The 21718-nt window shown below is 44.9% G+C and overlaps 1 protein-coding gene across 1 annotated transcript in view; it reads right to left on the reverse strand.

The window, feature by feature from the left end:
- LOC111972209 (voltage-dependent R-type calcium channel subunit alpha-1E-like) overlaps positions 1 to 21718 on the reverse strand; it is a 121728-nt gene that overhangs the window by 1754 nt on the left and 98256 nt on the right. The window contains 28 exon segments of the mRNA XM_070446163.1: positions 52 to 233; positions 464 to 608; positions 1164 to 1292; positions 5194 to 5329; positions 5600 to 5706; positions 5802 to 5902; positions 6018 to 6125; positions 6272 to 6377; positions 7208 to 7304; positions 8479 to 8606; positions 8784 to 8946; positions 9029 to 9120; positions 10149 to 10214; positions 10335 to 10454; positions 10568 to 10648; positions 11010 to 11120; positions 11925 to 12089; positions 12625 to 12826; positions 12963 to 13100; positions 13259 to 13419; positions 14380 to 14476; positions 16637 to 16648; positions 16853 to 16959; positions 17265 to 17324; positions 18672 to 18801; positions 19591 to 19702; positions 19878 to 20116; positions 20336 to 21141. Of these exon segments, the coding sequence (XP_070302264.1) occupies positions 52 to 233; positions 464 to 608; positions 1164 to 1292; positions 5194 to 5329; positions 5600 to 5706; positions 5802 to 5902; positions 6018 to 6125; positions 6272 to 6377; positions 7208 to 7304; positions 8479 to 8606; positions 8784 to 8946; positions 9029 to 9120; positions 10149 to 10214; positions 10335 to 10454; positions 10568 to 10648; positions 11010 to 11120; positions 11925 to 12089; positions 12625 to 12826; positions 12963 to 13100; positions 13259 to 13419; positions 14380 to 14476; positions 16637 to 16648; positions 16853 to 16959; positions 17265 to 17324; positions 18672 to 18801; positions 19591 to 19702; positions 19878 to 20116; positions 20336 to 21141 (4101 nt within the window).

Raw genomic sequence — 21718 nt, forward strand, 5'->3', positions numbered from 1 at the left:
AAGCCAGGAATTAAATAATAACAGTGTCAGGGCCGTTAAAAGAACACCCACCTGTCTATGGTGGACATGTGCGTGTCCCTCGCTGGGGGAGCGGGACTGCTTGCGTTCCTGTGACGGGTCCTGGCCCCGCTCCTCAGAGTTGCAGCGGGACACGTCRGGAGACAGCAGGTGGCGCCGCTCTTTGGAGCGCCCCCGCTCTTGATCCACTGGTTCCCTGAGGTTGGACCTGATGCCTGAGAGGCAGGGASAGAGAGGGGAGCTATGAAGAGGGTCACATACATTATAGTAAACACACAGCTTTCATCAGGGGGCTTCTAAAACTGAGAACCACCAGTGTTCTTCAATAGTTCTTCAAATGGAACAGGACCAGGGAATAGACCCTAAGCAATGGCATAGTGAACACATTCCTGCTTTAAACGGAAAAGGAAAGGAGCCATGTAAACTGCAACTGTGTATAAGGTACCTCTGATGCTCCTCTGTCGTGGTCTATACAGACGGTCAGAACTGAACCTCTCCAGAGAGTACTCCTCCTGCCACAGCCCATTTACGCACTGATCACCAATAGTGGAGAAGGAGCGTTTCATCAATTTGCTGCTGTCTGTCCCAACCTACACACACAGATAAACACACACACACACATACAGTACACACACATACACATGCATGTGCAATTGGTTGAGAGAATGTGGGAGGGTAGGAAGTGTGTGGAGTTCTAATCTGAGTTCTGAGCAGAAGACTTTCTCTCATTCACCACACACATTCCATGTTTAATACATGGTATTTACATAGCGCTTTCAAGGACCCAAAGTCACTTCCAAGCCATATTACCTTGAACTAAAAAGACACCGTTTTGGGAAACCTGGCACACTGACATTTTTGCCATGCAAGGATTAGAAACCATCAAAGTATGCCACCCACACTGTCAACAACCATTGAAGGTAACAGTTGAAATCATATGTATCAACTATAGCAACCTAGTAACACCCAATCCTCCACTTCATGGCTGATTGGCTGACTGACTGACTGACTCTATGTCCCTGCAACTGCCCCAGTGTTCATCAATCCCTCTGAAGCCGCCACAGAGGCTGTCTACCTGGGTCCTGTTCTTTCTGAGTCCCCATGGGTAGAGGAGGGGAGGTGAGGGGCTGTACAGTAACAGGTACCTGTGTGTCTACAGCCAGCTGAGGCATAGACGAGGCTCGGATAGAGACTGCCCACCCGGGCACCTTGAGTGGGGCATCCTGCCTGTTAGTAGGGCAAAGGATGCGGTTAAACTCTTTGCGCTCCGGAACCTATATAGTCAGAGAAAGAGGAAGGGGAGAGAAACACAGCAGAGTTCTAATGTGTGAAAACAGACAGAGTTTGCAGCAATGACGTCAGGGGACCAGCAGAGGACTACTGTACCAACACGCCACAAGCAGATGTAGTATGCTGACTGACATACTGTAGAGTGGAGCTATCAATATCGAATAGCCGTACACCCTCTTGACTCAGAGTAAAAGCACTTGCTGAGCACAGCGACAGCCAAAGCACTGTGTGTTGGCAGTGTAATGTATTCATTTTTCACTATTCATTGTGAACCTGTGTGAGTGGTGCCTGTCTGGAATCCTCAGAAGTACTGTGGGTTGGTGTACCACTGTCAATTCGGGGCTGACAACCAGGCGGGGCAGAGAGGAGGGGCTGAGGGAAGGAAGGGGGCGGTGTCTACATGCGCAAAAAGGGGTTAAAGCTGGCGCTTGAATAACTGAAAGTCATGAAGCGGAGGAAAGAACCAGTCACATGCATGCAGGCTTAGGAAACCAAAATGCCTCACTCATCACCAAAGAGTTGAGAGGAGCTGAGAAACCATAACCAAAAGATATGAGCAGTATCCTCCAACAGAACTCTGTACAGCTGCTCAAAGAACAGAGAGSTGTGTGGGAGAGCCACAGCTCTGTATGATGACAAAGGTGCCAAATACCGGCACAGTACAGTTAAACCACAAAACCATGAGAGGAGTGCTGAGGATGACACTAAACCACTAGAGACAAGCTGCCGTCTCCATCTCTGTTCCATTGACACACTTACAGAAAGGCACACACTTTCATGTAGTCAGAGTCACACTCCCCATAGTGCCAAAGCTCAGCAGAATCATGACAATTTTGCAAAGTAAGCATAATATGCATGGTCCATCAAAGCCTACGGCGAAGAAATTATGATGCCATTTCATAGAAATGGGTGCGCAGTGATAATGCCTAAAACAAGGGACAACACTGTGTGGAGTGGACAGCATGGTAGGACATTGCCATGGTGAAGTTGGGAATGACACAGAAGGGGGCAAGGCAGCTGTATCAGCTACTACAATCCAGTACTGCTAGATAGAACTGGCTTTGATTGTGTAGAGTTCATTAGAATGTGTATTGATAAAAATGTAGGTGTGTGTTTGAATGGCTTTGAGGGTAACGTGAGAGTGTGTATGACGGGGCYTCCCGAGTGGCACAGCGGTCTAAGTCACTGCATCGCAGTGTTAGAGGTGTCRCTACAGACCTGGGTTTGATCCCAGGCTGTRTCACAGCCAGCCGCGACCGGGAGACCCAAGAGGCGGTGCACAATTGGCCCAGCGTCGTCCGGGTTAGGGGAGGGTTTGGCTGGCCGGGATGTCCTTGTCCCATCGCGCTCTAGCGACTCCTTGTGGCGGGCCGGGCACATGAACGCTGACGTCAGTCGCCAGTTGTACAGTGTTTCCTCCGACACGTTGGTGCGGCCGGCTTCCGGGTTAAGCGATCAGTGTGTCGAGAAGCAGTGCGGCTTGGCAGGGTCGTGTTTCAGAGGACGCATGGCTCTCGACCTTCGCCTCTCCCGTGTCTGTACTGGAGTTGCAGCGATGGGACAAGACTGTAACTACCAATTGGGGCAAAAAAGGGCTAAAAGTGTGCATGACTCACAGATGAGAAACTAATCTGTGCTGGGTCTAATAGTTATGATGACAGTCTGATCGTACTGTACACTCTTGGAAAAATTGTTATTCGACTGTYCCCATAGGAGAACCCTTTAAAGAACCCTTTTCGGTTCCAGGTCGAACCCTTTCCACTGAGGGTTCTACATGGCACCCAAAGGAGTTCTACCTGGAACCAAAAATGTTTCTCCTATGGTGACAGCCAAAGAACCCTTTTGGAACCCTTTTTTTCTAAGAATAAGAGGGTAGGGATCAGCAACAGTGCTTTTTACAATGTTGTTTCAGACAAGAGTTTGATKATGAAGCAGAACACACTGGCACCATACATAAAACCTCTCGACACAAATCACACCCCACTAGCGTCCGAATACTGCATACTGATTGGGCTGGGACAGCGACAACTAATTTACTGGACAGTGACACAGTGATGGATGGGGGATTGGATGAGTCAGAGTGAGTCCAGTCAGATGCTGCCTCTCCTGGGACAAACAGTCTCAATTCCCCCCTCCGCTTSTCTCTGGATCACAACCACATCATACCAGACTATAACCCAACCCCATAATATCTCACTGGAGGTTTACCCATCAAAAGTCTAACTACTAATGCATTTAGTGTGTAATACTAAAAACACAATAATTTCCCCATTAAGTGAGTAACATACTAATTAATACATGCTTTTACACTGTGTACATGCRGAATTAACTTTAAAKGCATAGTTCACCCAAATGACAAAATAAAATATTGGTTTACTTACCTTGTAAGCAGTCTACACACATCATGTCCACATCATCTGAAAGTATCTCAAATTGATTCCCGAAAAATGCAAAAATCAGTCCCATGACTTGAATGTGATTTGTGCACCAATGCTAAAATGTTAGCATTTGGAAACAGTGCGAGCCACTGCCAGGGAAACTATACCAAAGCATAGATTGCTGTCATACCTTGTACACTGAACAAAAATATTACTGCAACATGCAACAATTTCAAAGATTTTACTGACTAACAGTTCATAAAAGSAAATCAGTCAATTGAAATAAATGAATTATGCCCTGATCTATGGATTTCACATGACTGGGAATACACATATGCATCTGTTGGTCACAGATACCTTAAAAAAAGGTWGGGGCGTGGATCAGAAAACCAGTCAGTATTTAGTGTGACCACCATTTGCTTCATGCAGCACGACACATCTCCTTCRCATAGAGTTGATCAGGCTGTTGATTGTGGCCTATGTAATGTTGTCCCACTCCTCTTCAATGGATGTGCGAAGTTGCTTGATATTGGTGGGAACTGGAACACGCTGTCGTACACGTTGATCCAGAGCATCCCAACATGCTCAATGGGGGACATGTCTGGTGAGTATGCAGACCATGGAAGAACTGGGATATTTTCMGCTTCCAGGAATTGTGTACAGATCCTTGTGACATGGGGCTGTGCATTATCATACCGGAACAATGAGGTGATGGCGGCGGATGAACAGCATGACAATGGGCTTCATGATCTTGTCACGGTATCTCTGTGCATTCAAATTGCTATAGATAAAATGCAATTGTGTTTGTTGTCCGTAGCTTATACCTGTCCATACCATAACCCCACCGCCACCATGGGGCACTCAGATCACGTTGACATCAGCAGACCGCTCGCACACAACGCCATACAAGTGGTCTGCGGTTGTGTGGCTGGTTGGACGTACTGCCAAATTCTCTAAAACGACATTGGAGGCGGCTGATGGTTTAGAAATTAACATTCAATTCTCTGGCAACAGCTCTGGTGGACATTCCTGCAGTTAGCATGCCAATTGCATGCTCCCTCAAAACTTTAGACATCTGTGGCATTGTATAATGTGACAAAACTGCACATTTTAGAGTGGCCATTTATTGTCCCAGCACAAGGTGCACCTGTGTAATGATCATGCTGTTTAATCCGCTCCTTGATATGCCACATCTATCAGGTGGATGGATTATCTTGGCAAAGGAGAAATGCTCACTAACAGGGATGTAAACAAATTTGTGCAGTTGAGAGAAATAAGCTTTTTGTGCGTATGGAACATTTCTCTGATCTTTTATTTCAGCTCATGAAACATGAGACCAACACTTGACATGTTGCGTTTTATATTTTKSTTCAACATACATACATTGATTTCCTTAGCAATGTGCAATTTTGTAATTTTGGTGAACTATCCCTTTGATTTGATTTGATTAGGGCATTGAGTGAGTGTGTTTCTGGGGATGTTACAGTACTTGAGACCTATTCCTTACCAGAGTGTGGAGCTGGTGGTGGTGGTAGTGATAGTGGTGGTAGTCCTCCTCTTTATCCTCAAGGTCCTGGGACATGGGTTGCATGAACATCTCCTGGGGGGAGATGGGACTCARGGCCACAAACCCTCCTCTGGTCCTGATGGAACGGATAAGAAGACAGACATTCAGAGAGGGATAGGGGATACCTAGTCAGTTGCACAACTGAATGCATTCAACCTAAATGTGCCTTCCGCATTTAACCCAACCCCTCTGAATCAGAGAGGTGCAGGGGGGCTGCCTTAATCGACGGCGTACGTCATCGGCGTCCGGCATGCCTATCTAGGATGAACACACACATCTATTAACATACCTGTACCCACACGCACACACAGGCTTGGGGACTTTAGGAGTCAAAAAGCATATTTACAGGGCAGWTCCAGCGCTGTGGGTCAGAAAGGGGAGGGCTTTGGCACTGCAGAGGATGTCCTGAGGCAGAGAGGACGCGTCCATACGCTGGAACATGGGAGCGTGTTTCTATAGGGGATGAGGATGAAATAGGTCCAGTATGAGAGTATGCAAAMTACTGTTCAGAGGCCATAGTTTCATACTGTACATACAGGTAGACATACCTGCTCCTCCAGCTGTTGCCTGAGCTTCTTGGCTTTGCTCTGCTTGTAGTAGTCCATGATCATCATAGCTGCGTAGATCTTCCCAATGGTCATATGATTGGCTAGAAGAATGGCATAATGTCACTCATTTGGAATTCTTTGAAAAGCAAAACTACTATAGCAAATAGTTCAACTACATTGACTAATGCCAGAGGTACTATACATTCTGACTGTCACCTTTGTGGATGGGGACGAGCAGGTCTAGGGTCTTCTGAGAAAGGTGTGGCCAGATGATACCGATCTCCTTCTGTAGGTCTGAATCCATCTGCCCCCTGTCCTCCCCTCCTGGAACCACCACAACAACAACAGGAGATAAAGCATGCAGCAGGTGCTCATGGGGGCGGTTGGTCAACAGTGTGTAGAGAAAGTTGAGAAGAACAACAAGTTCAGAGAGTTGTTCATGTTCATCTATTTTCACATGCCAGCCTSACCTCTGGCTATCTTGACCTCCAGGGCAGTTCGGATCAGGGCCATGAGGGTGGAGGTGAAGTGAACAGACATCTCCTCATCCACGGGCATGTTCATCAGCACCAGCCTCTGAGGGTGTCCATGGAAAGAGGGGGGAGCAAAGCAGGAAATATTATTCACTAACCAGGAGATAACATGTTGCCAACAAGATATGCTCAGTTAACCATCTATGCCTTACAGTAATATACAAGTCTCAACTACTTGATAGTATTTTTTCACTGTTCAAGCTAAACTTACAATCAAAGGATTATAAATGCATGTTTTAATAACACAATTCTCGAATAAGAATGACATTGTAACAACAGCCAAGAGACTCACAACACAGTGTGCACAAAGAGGGTAGGTTCATTTCCATTGTACAGTCCATGCACACGTATGACAAGACAATGATAATGGAAAAAAGGCAAAGAGGGCAAGGGCAGAAGGCACATGCGTATAGATAGAGGAAGTAATCAAGCAGCAGTGATTGAGAAAGATTGTTTGACATTCTGACACTGTACAATGTACAATGTGCTCTATGAAATACATGTTCGCTTTTTGCACCCGTTTCAAAACCGAAGCATTCTTACTGACACTGAAAACCAGTTATTCCACAAACAGCTCTTAAACACACAAAACCTTCCTCAGTTATTTCTCTGCCAAGATGCAAATCAATACAAAAAAGAAAACGCCAAAGCACAATGCTAATTWATTTTTACTCTACGTATTGTCATCTGCCGATCAAAAAACACCATTGTGGATTCTCTTACAATTCGACAAGCGACACGTTACAGTACGATAGACAACAGTCATTTTCCACACTTCATTTGGAATTGGCTATATAACACAGAGGGAAAGGTTTTACTTTGCCATCTCCATTGACCAAATGTAGAAATGTTGCCTAGTTGTCTTTGGTCTACCTTATAAGCCACTTTGGAGGGACATTTCTTTCCGAGGCCAAGAGGTGGCGACATATCAGTCAGCATCTCGTACATGTCAGTGTAATGAATACGCCCGCTGGGGAGGAGGCAGGGAGCAGGGCAGATGACAAGGAGGRCGAGGAGGAGGAGCAAGGGCAGGGAAGGTATTACCAAGGAATGGAGGAAGAAAAGAATATGAAAAAAAGGAAGAGATATCAGAAAGAGGGTTATTCAATGGCATTACACAGAAAGGATCAAATCAGGTTGTGGTATTTCTATGCAGACTTGGCATAGAAAAGAGAGAGAAGAAGAAAATCTAAAATCAAAGACCAAAGGAATGACAGCAGGGTCCTCTGTGGATCTGGCAGATACTTACCTGGCATCCTAAACCTGCAACGTTACTGCTGACTATTGTCAGGGAGGGACTTACAGTAGGCCCCACTATAACCCTTCTCATGATTCTACTATAACCAGTCAACTAAATCAGAGGTACCAGATCCAACCAGCCACAGAGTGTCACGACTCAGCACACTGGTTTTGTGTAGTTGTTTGTTACACTAAATGTTCCAATAGTTCATTGCTCTGCATCTACAGCATGAAGTGCATAATGATATTGTCTGTATGCTAGAGGAGGAGCCGTCTCTTTGTATCCTGAAGCCATAACCCAGTCATTCTTTGGCCTGGGGCAGAACCAGGGCGGTCCCCCTTCAGCAGTGCAAGCAGGCCTTAGAGGGGTAGTGAAAATTGTTGGAGAGGAATGGAAGGGAGCAGAGGAAGGGTCCCAACAGGTAGGAGGGGGTTAAGGGATCAAGGGATAGTGGTGGGGGAGCCAAACCTTGCAGGCCACGTTGTAGGGGCAGTTCTTTCCAAAGCCCAGGGGAGGGGAAATAGTGCGTACTACTGTGTACATCTCCTTATAGTGAATCCTTCCACTGGAAAGAACATATATTTCTGTAGTTAACAATAAACACAGAGATTCAGCTTTGCTGGAGTTTACTAGAGCTGGATTGCCACCATTGTCCTAACAAGAACCTGGAGAGCAGAGCATCAGGACACATCGGACAACAATTAGGCAAATATGCAATACTATTCATATTGTGAAATGTTTTGGACTTGAAGGCCATATGGTGGTATTTGTAAGTAGTTGGGTGAAACATTAGAATAACATTAAAATAGTAAATAATTCCTACATATAATGACATGCTGTATAACATATGTGCTGTGCTGCTACTTTGTATGTGTTAGTATGTGTTGTTGGGCCTCTGACTTACCAAGCAGCTCGGTCGTATTCACCCCAGATACGAACAAACTCATCCAGATGATGAGGCCCCAAGATGGAAGAATCCCGGGTGAGGTACTCAAAGTTGTCCATGATCACAGCCACAAACAGATTCAGCATCTGAACAGTGATTAGAGGAGGTCATAGACAAGGAACTACAATATGTGTACATGAAAGGGAATATGTATGCATGTAAGTGTCTCCTTCAACTTCTTCCTCTCATTTCCGGTAAGAGGCGGTCTCCTAGAGTAGGACTCATAGAGTAGGACAGCTGGACTCTTAGAGTAGGACTCTTACCAGAAATGAGCTGAAGAAGATGAAGGAAACAAAGTAGAAGTAGGCAAACTCAGTTCCACAGCGCTCCTCGTGGTCTGATGTTAGAGCTAAGGGGTCTGGCTCACACTTCTGCCCCCCTAAACATGACAGCATGATCTCCTGCCACGACTCCCCCGTGGCACTCCTGCAGACAGACAGCAGTGTGTTGTTCAGAGACTGAGCCTTGGTTAGCCACTGTGTGACACATGCAGGATATCCTACTATACCTGAATAGCAACATCAGAGCACCAAAGAAGGTCTTGAAGTTGTTGTGTTGGTTGATGTGAGTCTCCTCATCCAGTCTGATGTTTCCAAAAACCTTGAGGAATATTCAAAACAAATCAAATTGTATGGGTCGTGTACACATACGCCATGCCTATGTCTATAGCTCCAACAGTGCAGTAATACCTAACAATATAAAATAATACACAAATTCCAAATATATATCAGAAATATCAGAACGAGCCATGTCAGAGTCGGTAACAAAAATATAAAACGAAACATGTAAAGTGTTGGTCCCATGTTTCATGAGCTGAAATAAAAGATTCCAGAATTTTTACATATGCACAAATTTGTTTACATCCCTGTTAGTGGGCATTTCTCCTTTGCCAAGATAATCCATCCACTTGACAGGTGTGGCATATCAAGAATCTGATTAAACAGCATGATCATTACACAGGTGCACCTTGCTCTGGGGCCAATAAAAGCCCACTCTAAAATGTGCAGTTTTGTCACAAAACACAATGCCACAGATGTCTAATGTTTTGAGGGAGTGTACAATTGGCATGTTGACTGCAGGAATGTCCACCAGAGCTTTTGCCAGAGAATTGAATGTTAATTTCTCTACCATAAGCCACCTCCAAAGTTGTTTTTAGAGAATTTGTTAGTACGTCTAACCGGCCTCACAAACGCAGACCACTTGTAACCACGCCAGCWCAGGAACTCCACATCCTGCTTCTTCACTTGCGGGATTTCTGTCTGTAATAAAGCCCTTTTTGTGGGGGGAAATTAAGTTTGATTGGCTGGGTTTGGCTMCCCAGTTGGTGGGCCTGGCTCTCAAGTGGGTGGGTCTATGCAAAATCCATAGATTAGGACCTAATGAATTTATTTCAATTGACCGATTTCGTTATATGAACTGTAACTCAGTAAAATTGTTGAAATTGTTGCATGTTGCGTTTATATTTTTGTTCAGTATATAATGGTGTGTATAGACAGTATGGACAGTGTATGAATAGAGACTATTCATGAGATATGTCTTGTGCTATATGCAGAACCGACACATTCACACCATGCAATGACGAACCAAGAAAGTGGCAGAATAGATCAAGCGTGTGAGCAACACCTTACCTGCATTCCGATGATTGCATAGATGAAGAAGAGCATGGCAATGAGCAGACAGACGTAGGGGAGAGCCTGAAAGAGAAACCCTATGTCATGATAAAGTAACAGTACCAGACGTTACACACACACACACCTGGCTTCACTCTTAAGTGTCTCTTTCCASTGCTGTACTGTAATGTGAGTGGAGCTGACCTTAAAGGACTGGACAAAGGTCCAGAGCAGGATGCGGATGGTGTAACCCTGCCTCAACAGCTTGATCAGTCGAGCAGCTCGGAACAGCTTCAGGAAACCCATGTTGAAGGTCTCAATTGACTAAAGGGAGATGAGAGAGACACTAGCACTATGTATGCCGTTTATTTACAGTACACTGCATAGAAATGGCAACGTAATCAGCCATTGACTGATATTCAGTCATGCTTTTTTACCTGCAGGTCCACCACTATTTCTGTGATGCTGCCCAAAACCGTGATGAAGTCAAATATATTCCAAGTGTCTCGAAAGTAGTTCTGGAAAAGAGAGGACAACATCCATACTTCAGTCAGTAGATGTTAGTAGCATTGCACACAGTATCAGATCATGATGTTATGGGCAGTACAGATGTAGGATCTTCATTTGAGCCAGTTTGCTACAGGAGGAAAATAGGAACAGGAAATGTGAATTATTATGTGGATTATATTTAATGGGCATTTTTGTAGGGGTTGATACATTTTTCGTTAGGGAAAATCAAGTCTGAAATTACAAACTTTAGAAGCCTTTTTAAAACTGAAATACACTACAAGTTTGCATTTCCTGCCATGCAGGAAAAGTCTCAGCAAGAGACTTTTCAAATTAAGATCCTACATCTGTAAGTTTATACTGTTTCCTCACCAGAAAGCCAAAGGCCATGATCTTGAGGACACACTCCACAGAGAAGAGCACAGTGAAGGCTGTGTTCAGGTGTTTCAGCATAGCCTCGTACACTGGTGGGGCTGAGTAATACTACCACCACATAGGAGAGCGAAAGAGAGAAACACCATTAAACACAATTGGAATTACTCCAAATTACTGGGATGCACAGATAACCCAAAATGACACAATGAACCCAAACACACACCATCTTGCTCAACCACCATACAACTATAGAACTATAGCCACAGGTTAATGGCAGATTCCCTCTGATACGTAAATAGCGAAACATTGAGCAGAGCTGAGGCTAAAAGGAGTAATTAATCAGAGKTGTACAGGCAGAGTTAATGAGGACATGTTAAATACTAGCAGGTGGATATAGATCAATATTTAATAAAGGCTGAGTCATCCTCTGCTCTGTCTGATGGCTCTCTCCCTCTGTCTGACCGAAGGCTTTTTCTCTGAATAAATTAAATGCTCACGGGATGGAAAAAAAACCAGACCGTTAGCTAGAGCCCAGCACAGGGTAGAGGGACATGCATCATACAACCCAATCAGCTACAGCAGAGGTGTCAAATTAATTTTGCCACGAGGGCCAAATTCGGTCTTCAACGAGGCCCGGAGGGGMGCACTGAAAATTKGTTATATTTCCTTGGCGKCAAAATCGGCAAAAGCTAGTTCTCTAGATAATTTGCTAAATATAGTCTCCCCCCTTGCAGGCCAGATGTTTGACACTCCTGAGGTACAGCAACAGGCTCCATAATACCTTCTGCACCACAGGGACTGCTATTAAGCTTTATAAATGGGATTAGTTCAGCATATGGGTCAGGTTGTACATTAGAGATAATGAACAAGGTGTAAATGAATGTACTGTTTGTATACAATCATTATCCACACCTTCATCATCAGGACAATGGTGTTGAGTGCAATCATGGCCAGCACAGTGTACTCAAAGGAGGGGGAGACCACAAAGTGCCAGAGGCGGTACTGGAACGTCTGTCTGTTCTGAGGCATGTAGCGGGTCAGGGGTTTGGCACTTATGGCAAAGTCAATGCAAGCCCTCTGTAAGGGAAAACACACAAGAAAGAAAGTTGAAGAACAGTTTGTTGTGCAGGAAATAGCCTGGGATTAAGTACAGTATGTRGCAGCTAGCTCTGGGAAAGTCCTTATATTTTATCCTTGAAGTAGACACATTGCTATGTGGACTGCTGGGAACATTCTGGTCAGTGTTGGCTGAGGGATACCTGGTGGGAGAGACTTTGTGTCTGGAGGGGAACTCTCACTATTCCTGTATATTTACCTAGTGTTCTCCATGAGCCAGTGTGCTCCTCTACGTAATCACCTGTCAAGACCGAGCAAGTTAAGACTAAAAGAACAGACGGCGTCATTTTGATGTGTTTGCTACATTCTACCAGCAAACCATATCACTAACACTTACACTGAGCTGGTGTGTTGTATGGTATCACTGGAAATTCTACATTTCAAATTGAATGTCTGTTACATTTCGTTTGGTTGAGGATTCTGTGTAATGTGTGTGTGTGTGTGTGTGTGTGTGTGTCTGTGTGTGTGTGTGTGTATGTGTATGTGACTCCATCACCTCATTCTTCTCCAAGCTGCACTCCTCCATCATCTTGTCTCCCTGCTCCTGGAAGGTGATGATGATGAGAGCCACAAATATGTTGACGAAGAAGAAGGGGAAGACCACAAAGTAGATGACATAGAAGATGGACATCTCCATCCTGTTGCCCTGGCTGGGTCCTCTGTCCTCCTCTGTCACGTCCACAGAGTGCTGCAGGACCCTGGACAGACACACAGACACGCAGATCACACTGTGCTCAGCACTGGACACCCACACTGACATTCTGAAGTATATTTCAGTCTAGCCTATGTACAGTTGTGACATAGTGAGTAGTGTGTATGGAGAGTGAGACTTACTGTGGCCAGCCTTCCCCAGTGGAGACGGTGAACAGAGTGAGTAGGGCCCAGACTATATTGTCATAGTGAAAGTCATGTCTCCTCCACTCCCTCCTCTTCACGTCCTGCTTGTCTTTCTCATAGTTGATGTAGAAGCCTCTGATAGGATGAGACAGACACACAGTGTACAATGGACATTCAGTGGACAAAGAAACTAGAAAACATGACAATACTGTAGGTCTCCAATAGGTCTYCATCCACTTCAACTATGTTAGTGTTCTGTAAGGCCCTATGCAGGCAGCTCAGCAGACACCTACTGGCAGTCCTTCTCTGTGTCTTTGGATSCGTCAGTGCAGTAGAAGAACTTCCCCTTGAACAGCTGCACAGCGATGACAGCGAAAATGAACATGAAGAGCTTGTAGACGATGAGGATGTTGAAGACGTTCTTCAGAGAGGTCACCACACAGTCAAACACTGCCTACACACAGACAGAGGATGAAGGATGAGGGAGGGCAATTTAAAAAAAAAAGTCAGACAGTGACTGTATGCTAAAACTGTAGGGGTTTAGCTTTCGTCCAGTCACAGATGTAGGACCTTAATTTGATCACCCTGTTGAAGGAGGACATTTAAAACGTGTAGTTTATTTGTGATTTGAAAAGGCTTCTGAAGTTTGTAATTTCCACTTTGAAATTTCAGACTTTATTTTCTCTAACGAAGAATTTAGCAACCACTACAAAAAATGTAATTCATTGTAATCCACATAATAATTAACATTTCCTGTTGCTGCAGGATTATTTTTCTGCTGTAGCAAACTGGCTCAAATTAAGATCTTATATCTATAGTGYCTGATTTGTTGAGGGTGACTTCTAACTCAAGTGGTATAAATAGCATACAATTGTCCAAAATGATCCCAAACTGTTGTTGCGACATGACTGACTGGAAGAGGATTGTATTATTCTGTAGATCTTTATTTCACTTTCACCAGGATAATCAAGTCTATTGATTGCAGTTTTTCTGGTAGCACCTGACTGACTACCGTCCTGGTACACTCACACAGTTATCAGTCTGACTCATTTCCTCCAGGTTTGACAGAGACACTCTTCCCCACAGCAGAAATTGGATGTGTGAGGTTTGGGAAATCAATTTGTGACTAAATGTTTTCATGATCAAACACTCAGGTTTATCACCTAATCTTCTCTCTGACTGATTCTCTGCTTCATGGAAACMCTCTTGTGGAAACAGGTGTGACTAAATGGATGTAAAGTCATCTCCACCTGTTTAACAGTGGCTTCTGCCCTCACCTGATACCATCATACCACACATACACATTACCTCACCTTTGAACACCTTGATATATCTCGTATGTAGTCTATCCCTCAGACTGTTGACTGGAGGAGGTACGGTTAACATGGGAAGTAATATCTGAGAAATGGGTTACCTTGAGTTTCGGTAGTCTCTTGATGGTCTTCAGGGGCCTCAGGACGCGCAGCACCCGAAGAGACTTGATGGTTTTGATGTCCCGTCCTTTATTATTTCTACAAGTAGACACACGTAGAATGAAGAACCTGTTGAACTCACTTTAACACTGAGCTAACCATGTTACTTATTACAGGAGAGGTATTACTGTGCTTTACATTTCTGATTAGAAAGATACATGTACAGTGCCTTCATAAAGTATTCAGACCCCTTGACTTATTACACATGTTGTTTTGTTACAGCCTAAATTCAAAATGTATTTTTCTCACCCATCTACACAAAATACCTCATAATGACCAAGTGAAAACATGTTTTTAGAAATGTTTACTAATTTATTGAAAATGAAACACAGAAATATTTAATTTACTTAAACTGGGGCGAAGATTTACATTCCAACAGGACAATGACCCCAAGCATACAGCCAAAGCAATGCTGGAATGGCTCCAGAACAAGAACGTGAAAGTCATTGAATGRCCCAGCCAAATCTAATTTACCAGAGCTTGAGAAAATCTGCAAGGAAGAATGGGAAAAAATCCATGTGCAAAGCTGATAGACATACCCAAGATGACTCAATGCTATAATMGCCGCTAAAGATGCTTCTACAAAGTATTGACTCAGGGGTGTGAATACTTCACTGTAATAGCTACTAAATCACATTAGCGCACGTTAGCTCAACCGTCCAGMGGGGGGACACCGATCCTGTAGAGGTTTTAAGGTCATTTGCACTCTAAAGCAGGTTCTCATCAACGATTTGTCTGTATTTGGCTCCAGTCATTGTTCCCTCTATCCTGGCCAGTCTCCCAGTTCCTGCTGCTGAAAAGCATGATGCTGACAACACCATGCTTCACGGTAGGGATGGTGTTAGACAGGTGATGAGCTGTGCCTGGTTTTCTCCGACAAATAGTTAAATTTTTTCCCGGTTGCTCAATTTGGTCTGACGGCCAGCTCTCGGCAGAGTCTGGGTAGTTCCATATTTTTTTCATTTCCCAATGATGGGAAATGTGCTCATGGAAACTTTCAACACTTTAGATTTTTTTAAACCCTTCCCCAGATKTATGCCTCATCACAATTCTATCTCAGAGATCTACGGACAGTTCCTTGGACTTCATGGTATAGTTTCTGCTCTGACATACACTGTCAACTGTGGGACCTTACACTGAGTGTACAAAACATTAGGAACACCTTACTAATATTAAGTTGCACACTCTTTTGCCCTCAGAACAGCCTTAATTCATCAGGGCATGGACTATCAAAAGCATTCCACAGGGATGTTAGGCCATGTTGACTCCAATGCTTCCCACAGTTGTGTCAAGTTGGCTGGATGTCCTTTGGGTGGTGGACCATTCTTGATGCACACAGGAAACTGTTSAGYGTGAAAAACCAGCAGCATTGCAGTTCTTGACACCCTCAAACCAGTGTGCCTATCACCTACTACCATAACCCATTCAAAGGCACTTAAATCTTTTGTCTTGCCCATTCACCCTCTGAATGGTACACATACACAATCTGTCTCAATTGTCTCAAGGCTTAAAAATCATTATTTAACCTGTCTCATCCCCCAGCTAAACTGATTGTGGATTTAACAAGCATTGCTTTGGCTGTATGGATTTAGTGGATTTAACAAGTGATATCAATAGCTTTCACCTGGTCAGTCATGTCATGGAAAGAGCAGGTGTGTTTCTTTCTAAATCATGTCCAAACAATTGATTTGGCCACAGGTGGATTCCACTAAAGTTGTAGTGGCATCTAAAGGATGATCAAAGGAAATTGGATGCATCTGAGCTCAGTTTGTAGTGTCCTAGAAAAGGGGTGTGAATACTTATGTAATTTGATATTTTTGTATTTCATTTTCAATCAATTTGCTAAATATCTTATGGGTTATTGTGGGTGAGAAAAATGTTGTCAATGGATATTTAAAAAATATATATATTTAACCTTTATTTAACTAGGCAAGTCAGTTAAGAACAAATTCTTATTTACGGCCGAGGAACAGTGGGTTAACTGCCTTGTTCAGGGGCAGAATRACAGATTTTTACCTTGTCAGCTCGGGAATTCGATCTAGCAACCGTTCAGTTACTGGCCCAACGCTCTAACCACTAGGCTACCTGCCGCCCCATGAATACTTTGTGAAGGCACTCTATGTAATGAACTATAGAGGACACATAGGATCCTGTTGAAGAGAGCAGAAAGAAGGGAAGGGAAGGGAAGAAAGTGTTTACCCCAGCACATTCCTGGCAGTCCCACAGCAACACAATCCACAGGAGCAGAGGACGACAGAGAGAAAAACGCGGATGCTGAACATGTATATCTCAGGATAGAAAAAACATGTATGTCACAAAACGGAGTGAAACACAGTGCTATACTACACTGGCAGTATACACTGGTAATGTACACAACACAGGAAGTTATAACCTATGCAAGGTCACTTGACTCACGTGAGGGCGAAGGCCACCAGAGCTCCGACCACCACGATAAAGTCTAGAATGTTCCACAGGTCCCGGAAATAGGAGCCGTCATGGAGAATCAAGCCCTGGTCTATCATCTGTCAAAAATAAATCTTGTTAAATGATTTGAAAACAGAACTGTGCTAAATATTTGCATTTGCCTCACTGTTAATTAGCTAAATACAATACATTCTGTCTATCTGACATGACATTTTCTTGGGACTAACAGTTTATGCCAAACATGTTCATGTACCTTCTGTCCAATCCAACTGATTCTGCTACAGTATGGTATGACCTATGGCATGTCAATATGACATCGTTTGGTAATGTTTTAATGCAGGATCCTTGCTGATTGAATGAAGAACACTGTATTTTTGTTCTATAAACTTGTTCTATAACTCACCTTTATTATCATTTCAAAGGTAAAGACACCTGTGAACACGTAGTCAAAGTAACGCAAAACCTGTGGGGTAAAAAGTAGACAAATATATGAACACATCCATTACAAAACTGGACTCCAGGGGATGAGGAAGAACATTTCATTCCTTGCCATCAGCTCATACATTAGAGGAGATCAGAGAGAGACAGATCAGAGAGAGACAGATCAGAGAGAGACTGATCAGAGAGAGACTGATCAGAGAGAGACAGATCAAAGAGAGACTGATCAGAGAGACTGATCAGAGAGAGACAGATCAGAGCGAGACAGATCAGAGAGAGACTGATCAGAGAGAGACTGATCAGAGAGAGACAGATCAGAGAGAGACAGATCAAAGAGAGACTGATCAGAGAGAGACAGATCAGAGCGAGACAGATCAGAGAGAGACTGATCAGAGCGAGACAGATCAGAGCGAGACAGATCAGAGCGAGACAGATCAGAGAGAGACTGAGAGCTTCTGTTTAATGTGTTGCATCTGTTCTTCACCGCTGAACTGGGGACATATTTCCCTTTTAGGAAACCAACTTCTCTCTTTAATGGTCACACTGATTAAGTTGAACCGGAGGGAATTCTATTTCCATTTCAGACTTTGGAAGATGATGCTTTCAAGTGGAGCCCTTCTCCGCTGATGGATATGTGCTTTGATTAGCTTCTTAGCGTGTCACCAGGCTCATTGCATTCCCAACTCGATTTGCATCAATCAGCAACATCCAGAGAAGCCCCACCCCATCAAGTCACCATGGGAGACCTTCACAAAGCAATTAACGTAATGCTTTCTTTCAGTCTTCCAGCTGCTCAGCTAGGACACGGCCTGATATGAGACCCCAGGCACACATTCCCAATGATTMGTTTTTTTACCTCAAGGAACGTCTGTAACGAAGTACAAAACAATGGCATCGACAATAGGAATGCTGCAGAATTCCAGATTGTACTAGATTGACACTGTTTGTGCTATCTGTCCGATTTGTAGTCGTATGAAGAGCCTAAACCAGAGGTGGGAGTAGGGAGTGTGATGTGATGATTCTATACCCCCCAACACCCTCCTCTCCTCTATCTGGCTCCTCAGTGTGAGCAGAGAGTGACAACTCTAATATTGCTGTCCCCCTGTGAGATCAGCGATACTCGTCAGAGACAGCGTCAAGCACAGACGCAGACACAATCCCCGTCACGAGTGTGTGCTTGCACTCACGGTATGCTGTGAGAAGATAGTACAGCACAGGAAAACAAAGCCAAACAAAAGCAATCACACGTCAAAGACAATAGCCTAGCCACCATTGTGGAGAAGGACTGTTCGAACAATGAGGCTCAAGGTCAGAGAGGAAAACAGCCATCTGTTGAGTCCATGTAAAGCCCAGTGACCAGACTGGCTCTTACTTTGTTCCAGTCGGAGGTGGCTGAAACGGGGTCCTCTGCAGCGAGGGCGATACTGCTGGCAGCGATCACCAGCAGGATGCACATCTCAAAGTAACGCAGGTTCACGACATAGTGACAGGCCCGGCGGATCCTAGAGATGGAACAGAGGATACAACCACTCTGACTGAGAAACAGAGAGACAGCTGTCAGAGCAGGACTGAAAAGGGTGTTTTGTTTCTATACCTCTATCATGCCTGTGTTTGATGGTGAGGATGAGGGTTTTAAGATGATGGTGATGATGGTGAGGATGATAGTTTTAAGAGGATGATGGTGAGGATGATGGTTTAAAGAGGATGGTGAGGATGTTGGTTTTAAGATGATGTTGAGGATGATGGTTTTAAGATGCTGGTAGGGATGATGGTGTTAGGATGATGGTGTTAGGATGATGGGAGGGATGATGGTGTTAGGATGATGGCAGGGATGATGGTGTTAGGATAAGGGCAGGGATGATGGTGTTAGGATAAGGGCAGGGATGATGGTGTTAGGATGACGGTAGGGATGAGGGTGTTAGAATGACGTAGGGATGATGGTGTTAGGATGATGGTAGGGATGATGGTATTAGGATGATGGTAGGGATGAGGGTGTTAGGATGACGGTAGGGATGATGGTGTTAGGATGACGGTAGGGATGATGGTGTTAGGATGATGGTGTTAGGATGACGGTAGGGATGAGGGTGTTAGGATGACGGTAGGGATGAGGGTGTTAGGATGACGGTAGGGATGATGGTGTTCGGATGACAGTAGGGATGAGGGTGTTAGGATAAGGGTAGGGATGATGGTGTTAGGATGACGGTAAGGATGAGGGTGTTAGAATGATGGTAGGGAGGATGGTGTTAGGATGATGTAATAGGAAGAGCAGAGAGGAGCAGAGGGAGACTTACAGGTTGTCAGGTTTGAAGATGAACATACTGTCAGGTGTGACAGTATTGACTGGGCTGGCCACCTCTTCCTCGTCCTTCTCAGGCTTGGACGCCTCCACGTCTTTACTGTTGCCTGGAAGAGGTGGATAATGTGGGTGTGCTACTCTGATTGTGGTACCATGCTGTGATATCAGGGGTATCTCCAACCCCGCATGAGATAAAGGCTTTCATACACCTCTCAGCAGAACTATTTTGAATGTGATTAGAGTACATTGAATGTAAAATAAGGACACCCTTGATGGTGTTACCTGTGATGGGGGTGAGCTCTAGTGACAACTGGACATCGGTCACCTCGATGACAACACTGGAGCTCAGAGGGGACTGGTTCAGAGTGGTGGCGTTGCTATCGGTCTCACTGTCTCCTGTGGGGCCCTCTGGTAGCGCCAGTACTGCAGCCTGAGATGGCTGCAGGGTGGGTGGATCTGACAGTAGACCCTCCTCCCTGTTCTGCAGCTCAGGACCCCCAGTCTGATCATGTTCCCTCTGTCTGTGGAGGAGCAGAGGGACAAGGAACAACATCTGACTCTGAGTCTGGATTCACTAGGGATTTGTTGTATTTAGGGCACCCTGAAGTCTGATACATTGAAAATAGGAGAATACTGACTATTAACACTTTACAAACAAAGTCTACAGAATACTATACAAACAGTCTACTATGTATTGAATTAATAGAACTAGCTGTACATCAGTGTGAGCTCTTCCTCACCTGTGTTCAGCCTCCCTGGTCTCGGAAGGCTGCCTGGTTTCTCCYTCGTTACCGTCTTTCCTCACCTCCTCCACTGGGTCCTCTGGGGTCTTCCTCTCCATGCTGACAGAGCGACTGCTGCCCTCCGCCTGAGGTGAGTCCAGGCCTCTGGCCCCAGCCTGGGCCTCACAGTGCCCTGTGCCCTGTGGCCTCCTGAGCCTCATGCCTTCCATGTCAGTGGTCAGGGTGTCACCAGCAGGAGGGCGGAACTTACGCACCGCTCTCTGCCTTCTCTCCCCATTCAACCAGGGGCTCCTGCGGCCATTGAGGCCTTGGTGGCAGTGGTTGGGGATGCCACGCTTGCCCTCTGGGCATGGCTCAGATTCTGTAGGCTCCGGTATGAACACAGCTGTGKACGTGGGGGGGTCAGGCAGGGGCGTGTCAGTGGGATCGGGTGGCTCTGGTAAAGGGCTGGATAAGTGGAGCTCAGGGACACCCATGGACAGGGCTGGTTCCTCTAGGGGCATCTCCATGGGCTTTGGGGGCTTAGCTGTGAAGGCCTTAGGGTCAGCTGTGGGATCAGCCAGCTTCAGGCTGCCTGTGGGTGTGCCTGTTGCTTTGAGGTGGTGTGGACAGCCAGGGGGCGCTTCCTGCTCCTCACTGGGGTTGCTGAAGAGGATCTCTCGGCTGGACATCTGCCGGTGCCTGCGCAGTTGGCTGGTTCTCTGCTCCCACACAGACATGGTCATCCGTCTACTCCTCTCCCTCCTGGACATGAAAGAGTTAGAGGAATTCAGTGGCGGGCATGGGGGCCCCTCGGCGAGGCTCTCAGCCTCCTCCAGAGAGTAGGCAGGCCGGCTCCTGTGTATCGCTCTTTTCCTATACAGGTAGGGTCTCCTCCTCCTGCTGGGAGAGAGGACAACAACACTGTCAGGATGAGCAGTAAGGGAGATAGCAACACAGTACTTGTCTATAGCAGTGATATACACTGAATGCTGTAAGTGCTATTCTTCATTTGAAACCAATTCCAAAATGTGTAAGAATTRCTTTTGAATTTCTTATACTTGGTTGTATACAAATGTTTGTGAAACATACACTTATAAATAAAACATTAGTACAAAACCAGTGAGCAGTTGGAACACATTCGAGAAAAGGCAAGTCTGATTTTCAAAGCTTGGTAAATAAGATCCAGAATTCTTAATAAGCATTTATAAGGGAAAACAATGTACTGGATCAATGAAGATGTTATGTGGTAAATTAAGCAAAATGTAACTAGGAAGTTATAATAACTACAGTATAATGAAAGTGGGAGATGTGGGACTGATATAAAATGCAGAGCCAAATACTGTAAGATTCTGGAAGTAAAACAAGGAATGTAATAAAATGAGAATAGAACATTTACCC

This window comes from Salvelinus sp. IW2-2015, linkage group LG13, assembly GCF_002910315.2.
Source record: "Salvelinus sp. IW2-2015 linkage group LG13, ASM291031v2, whole genome shotgun sequence".
Taxonomy (NCBI): domain Eukaryota; kingdom Metazoa; phylum Chordata; class Actinopteri; order Salmoniformes; family Salmonidae; genus Salvelinus; species Salvelinus sp. IW2-2015.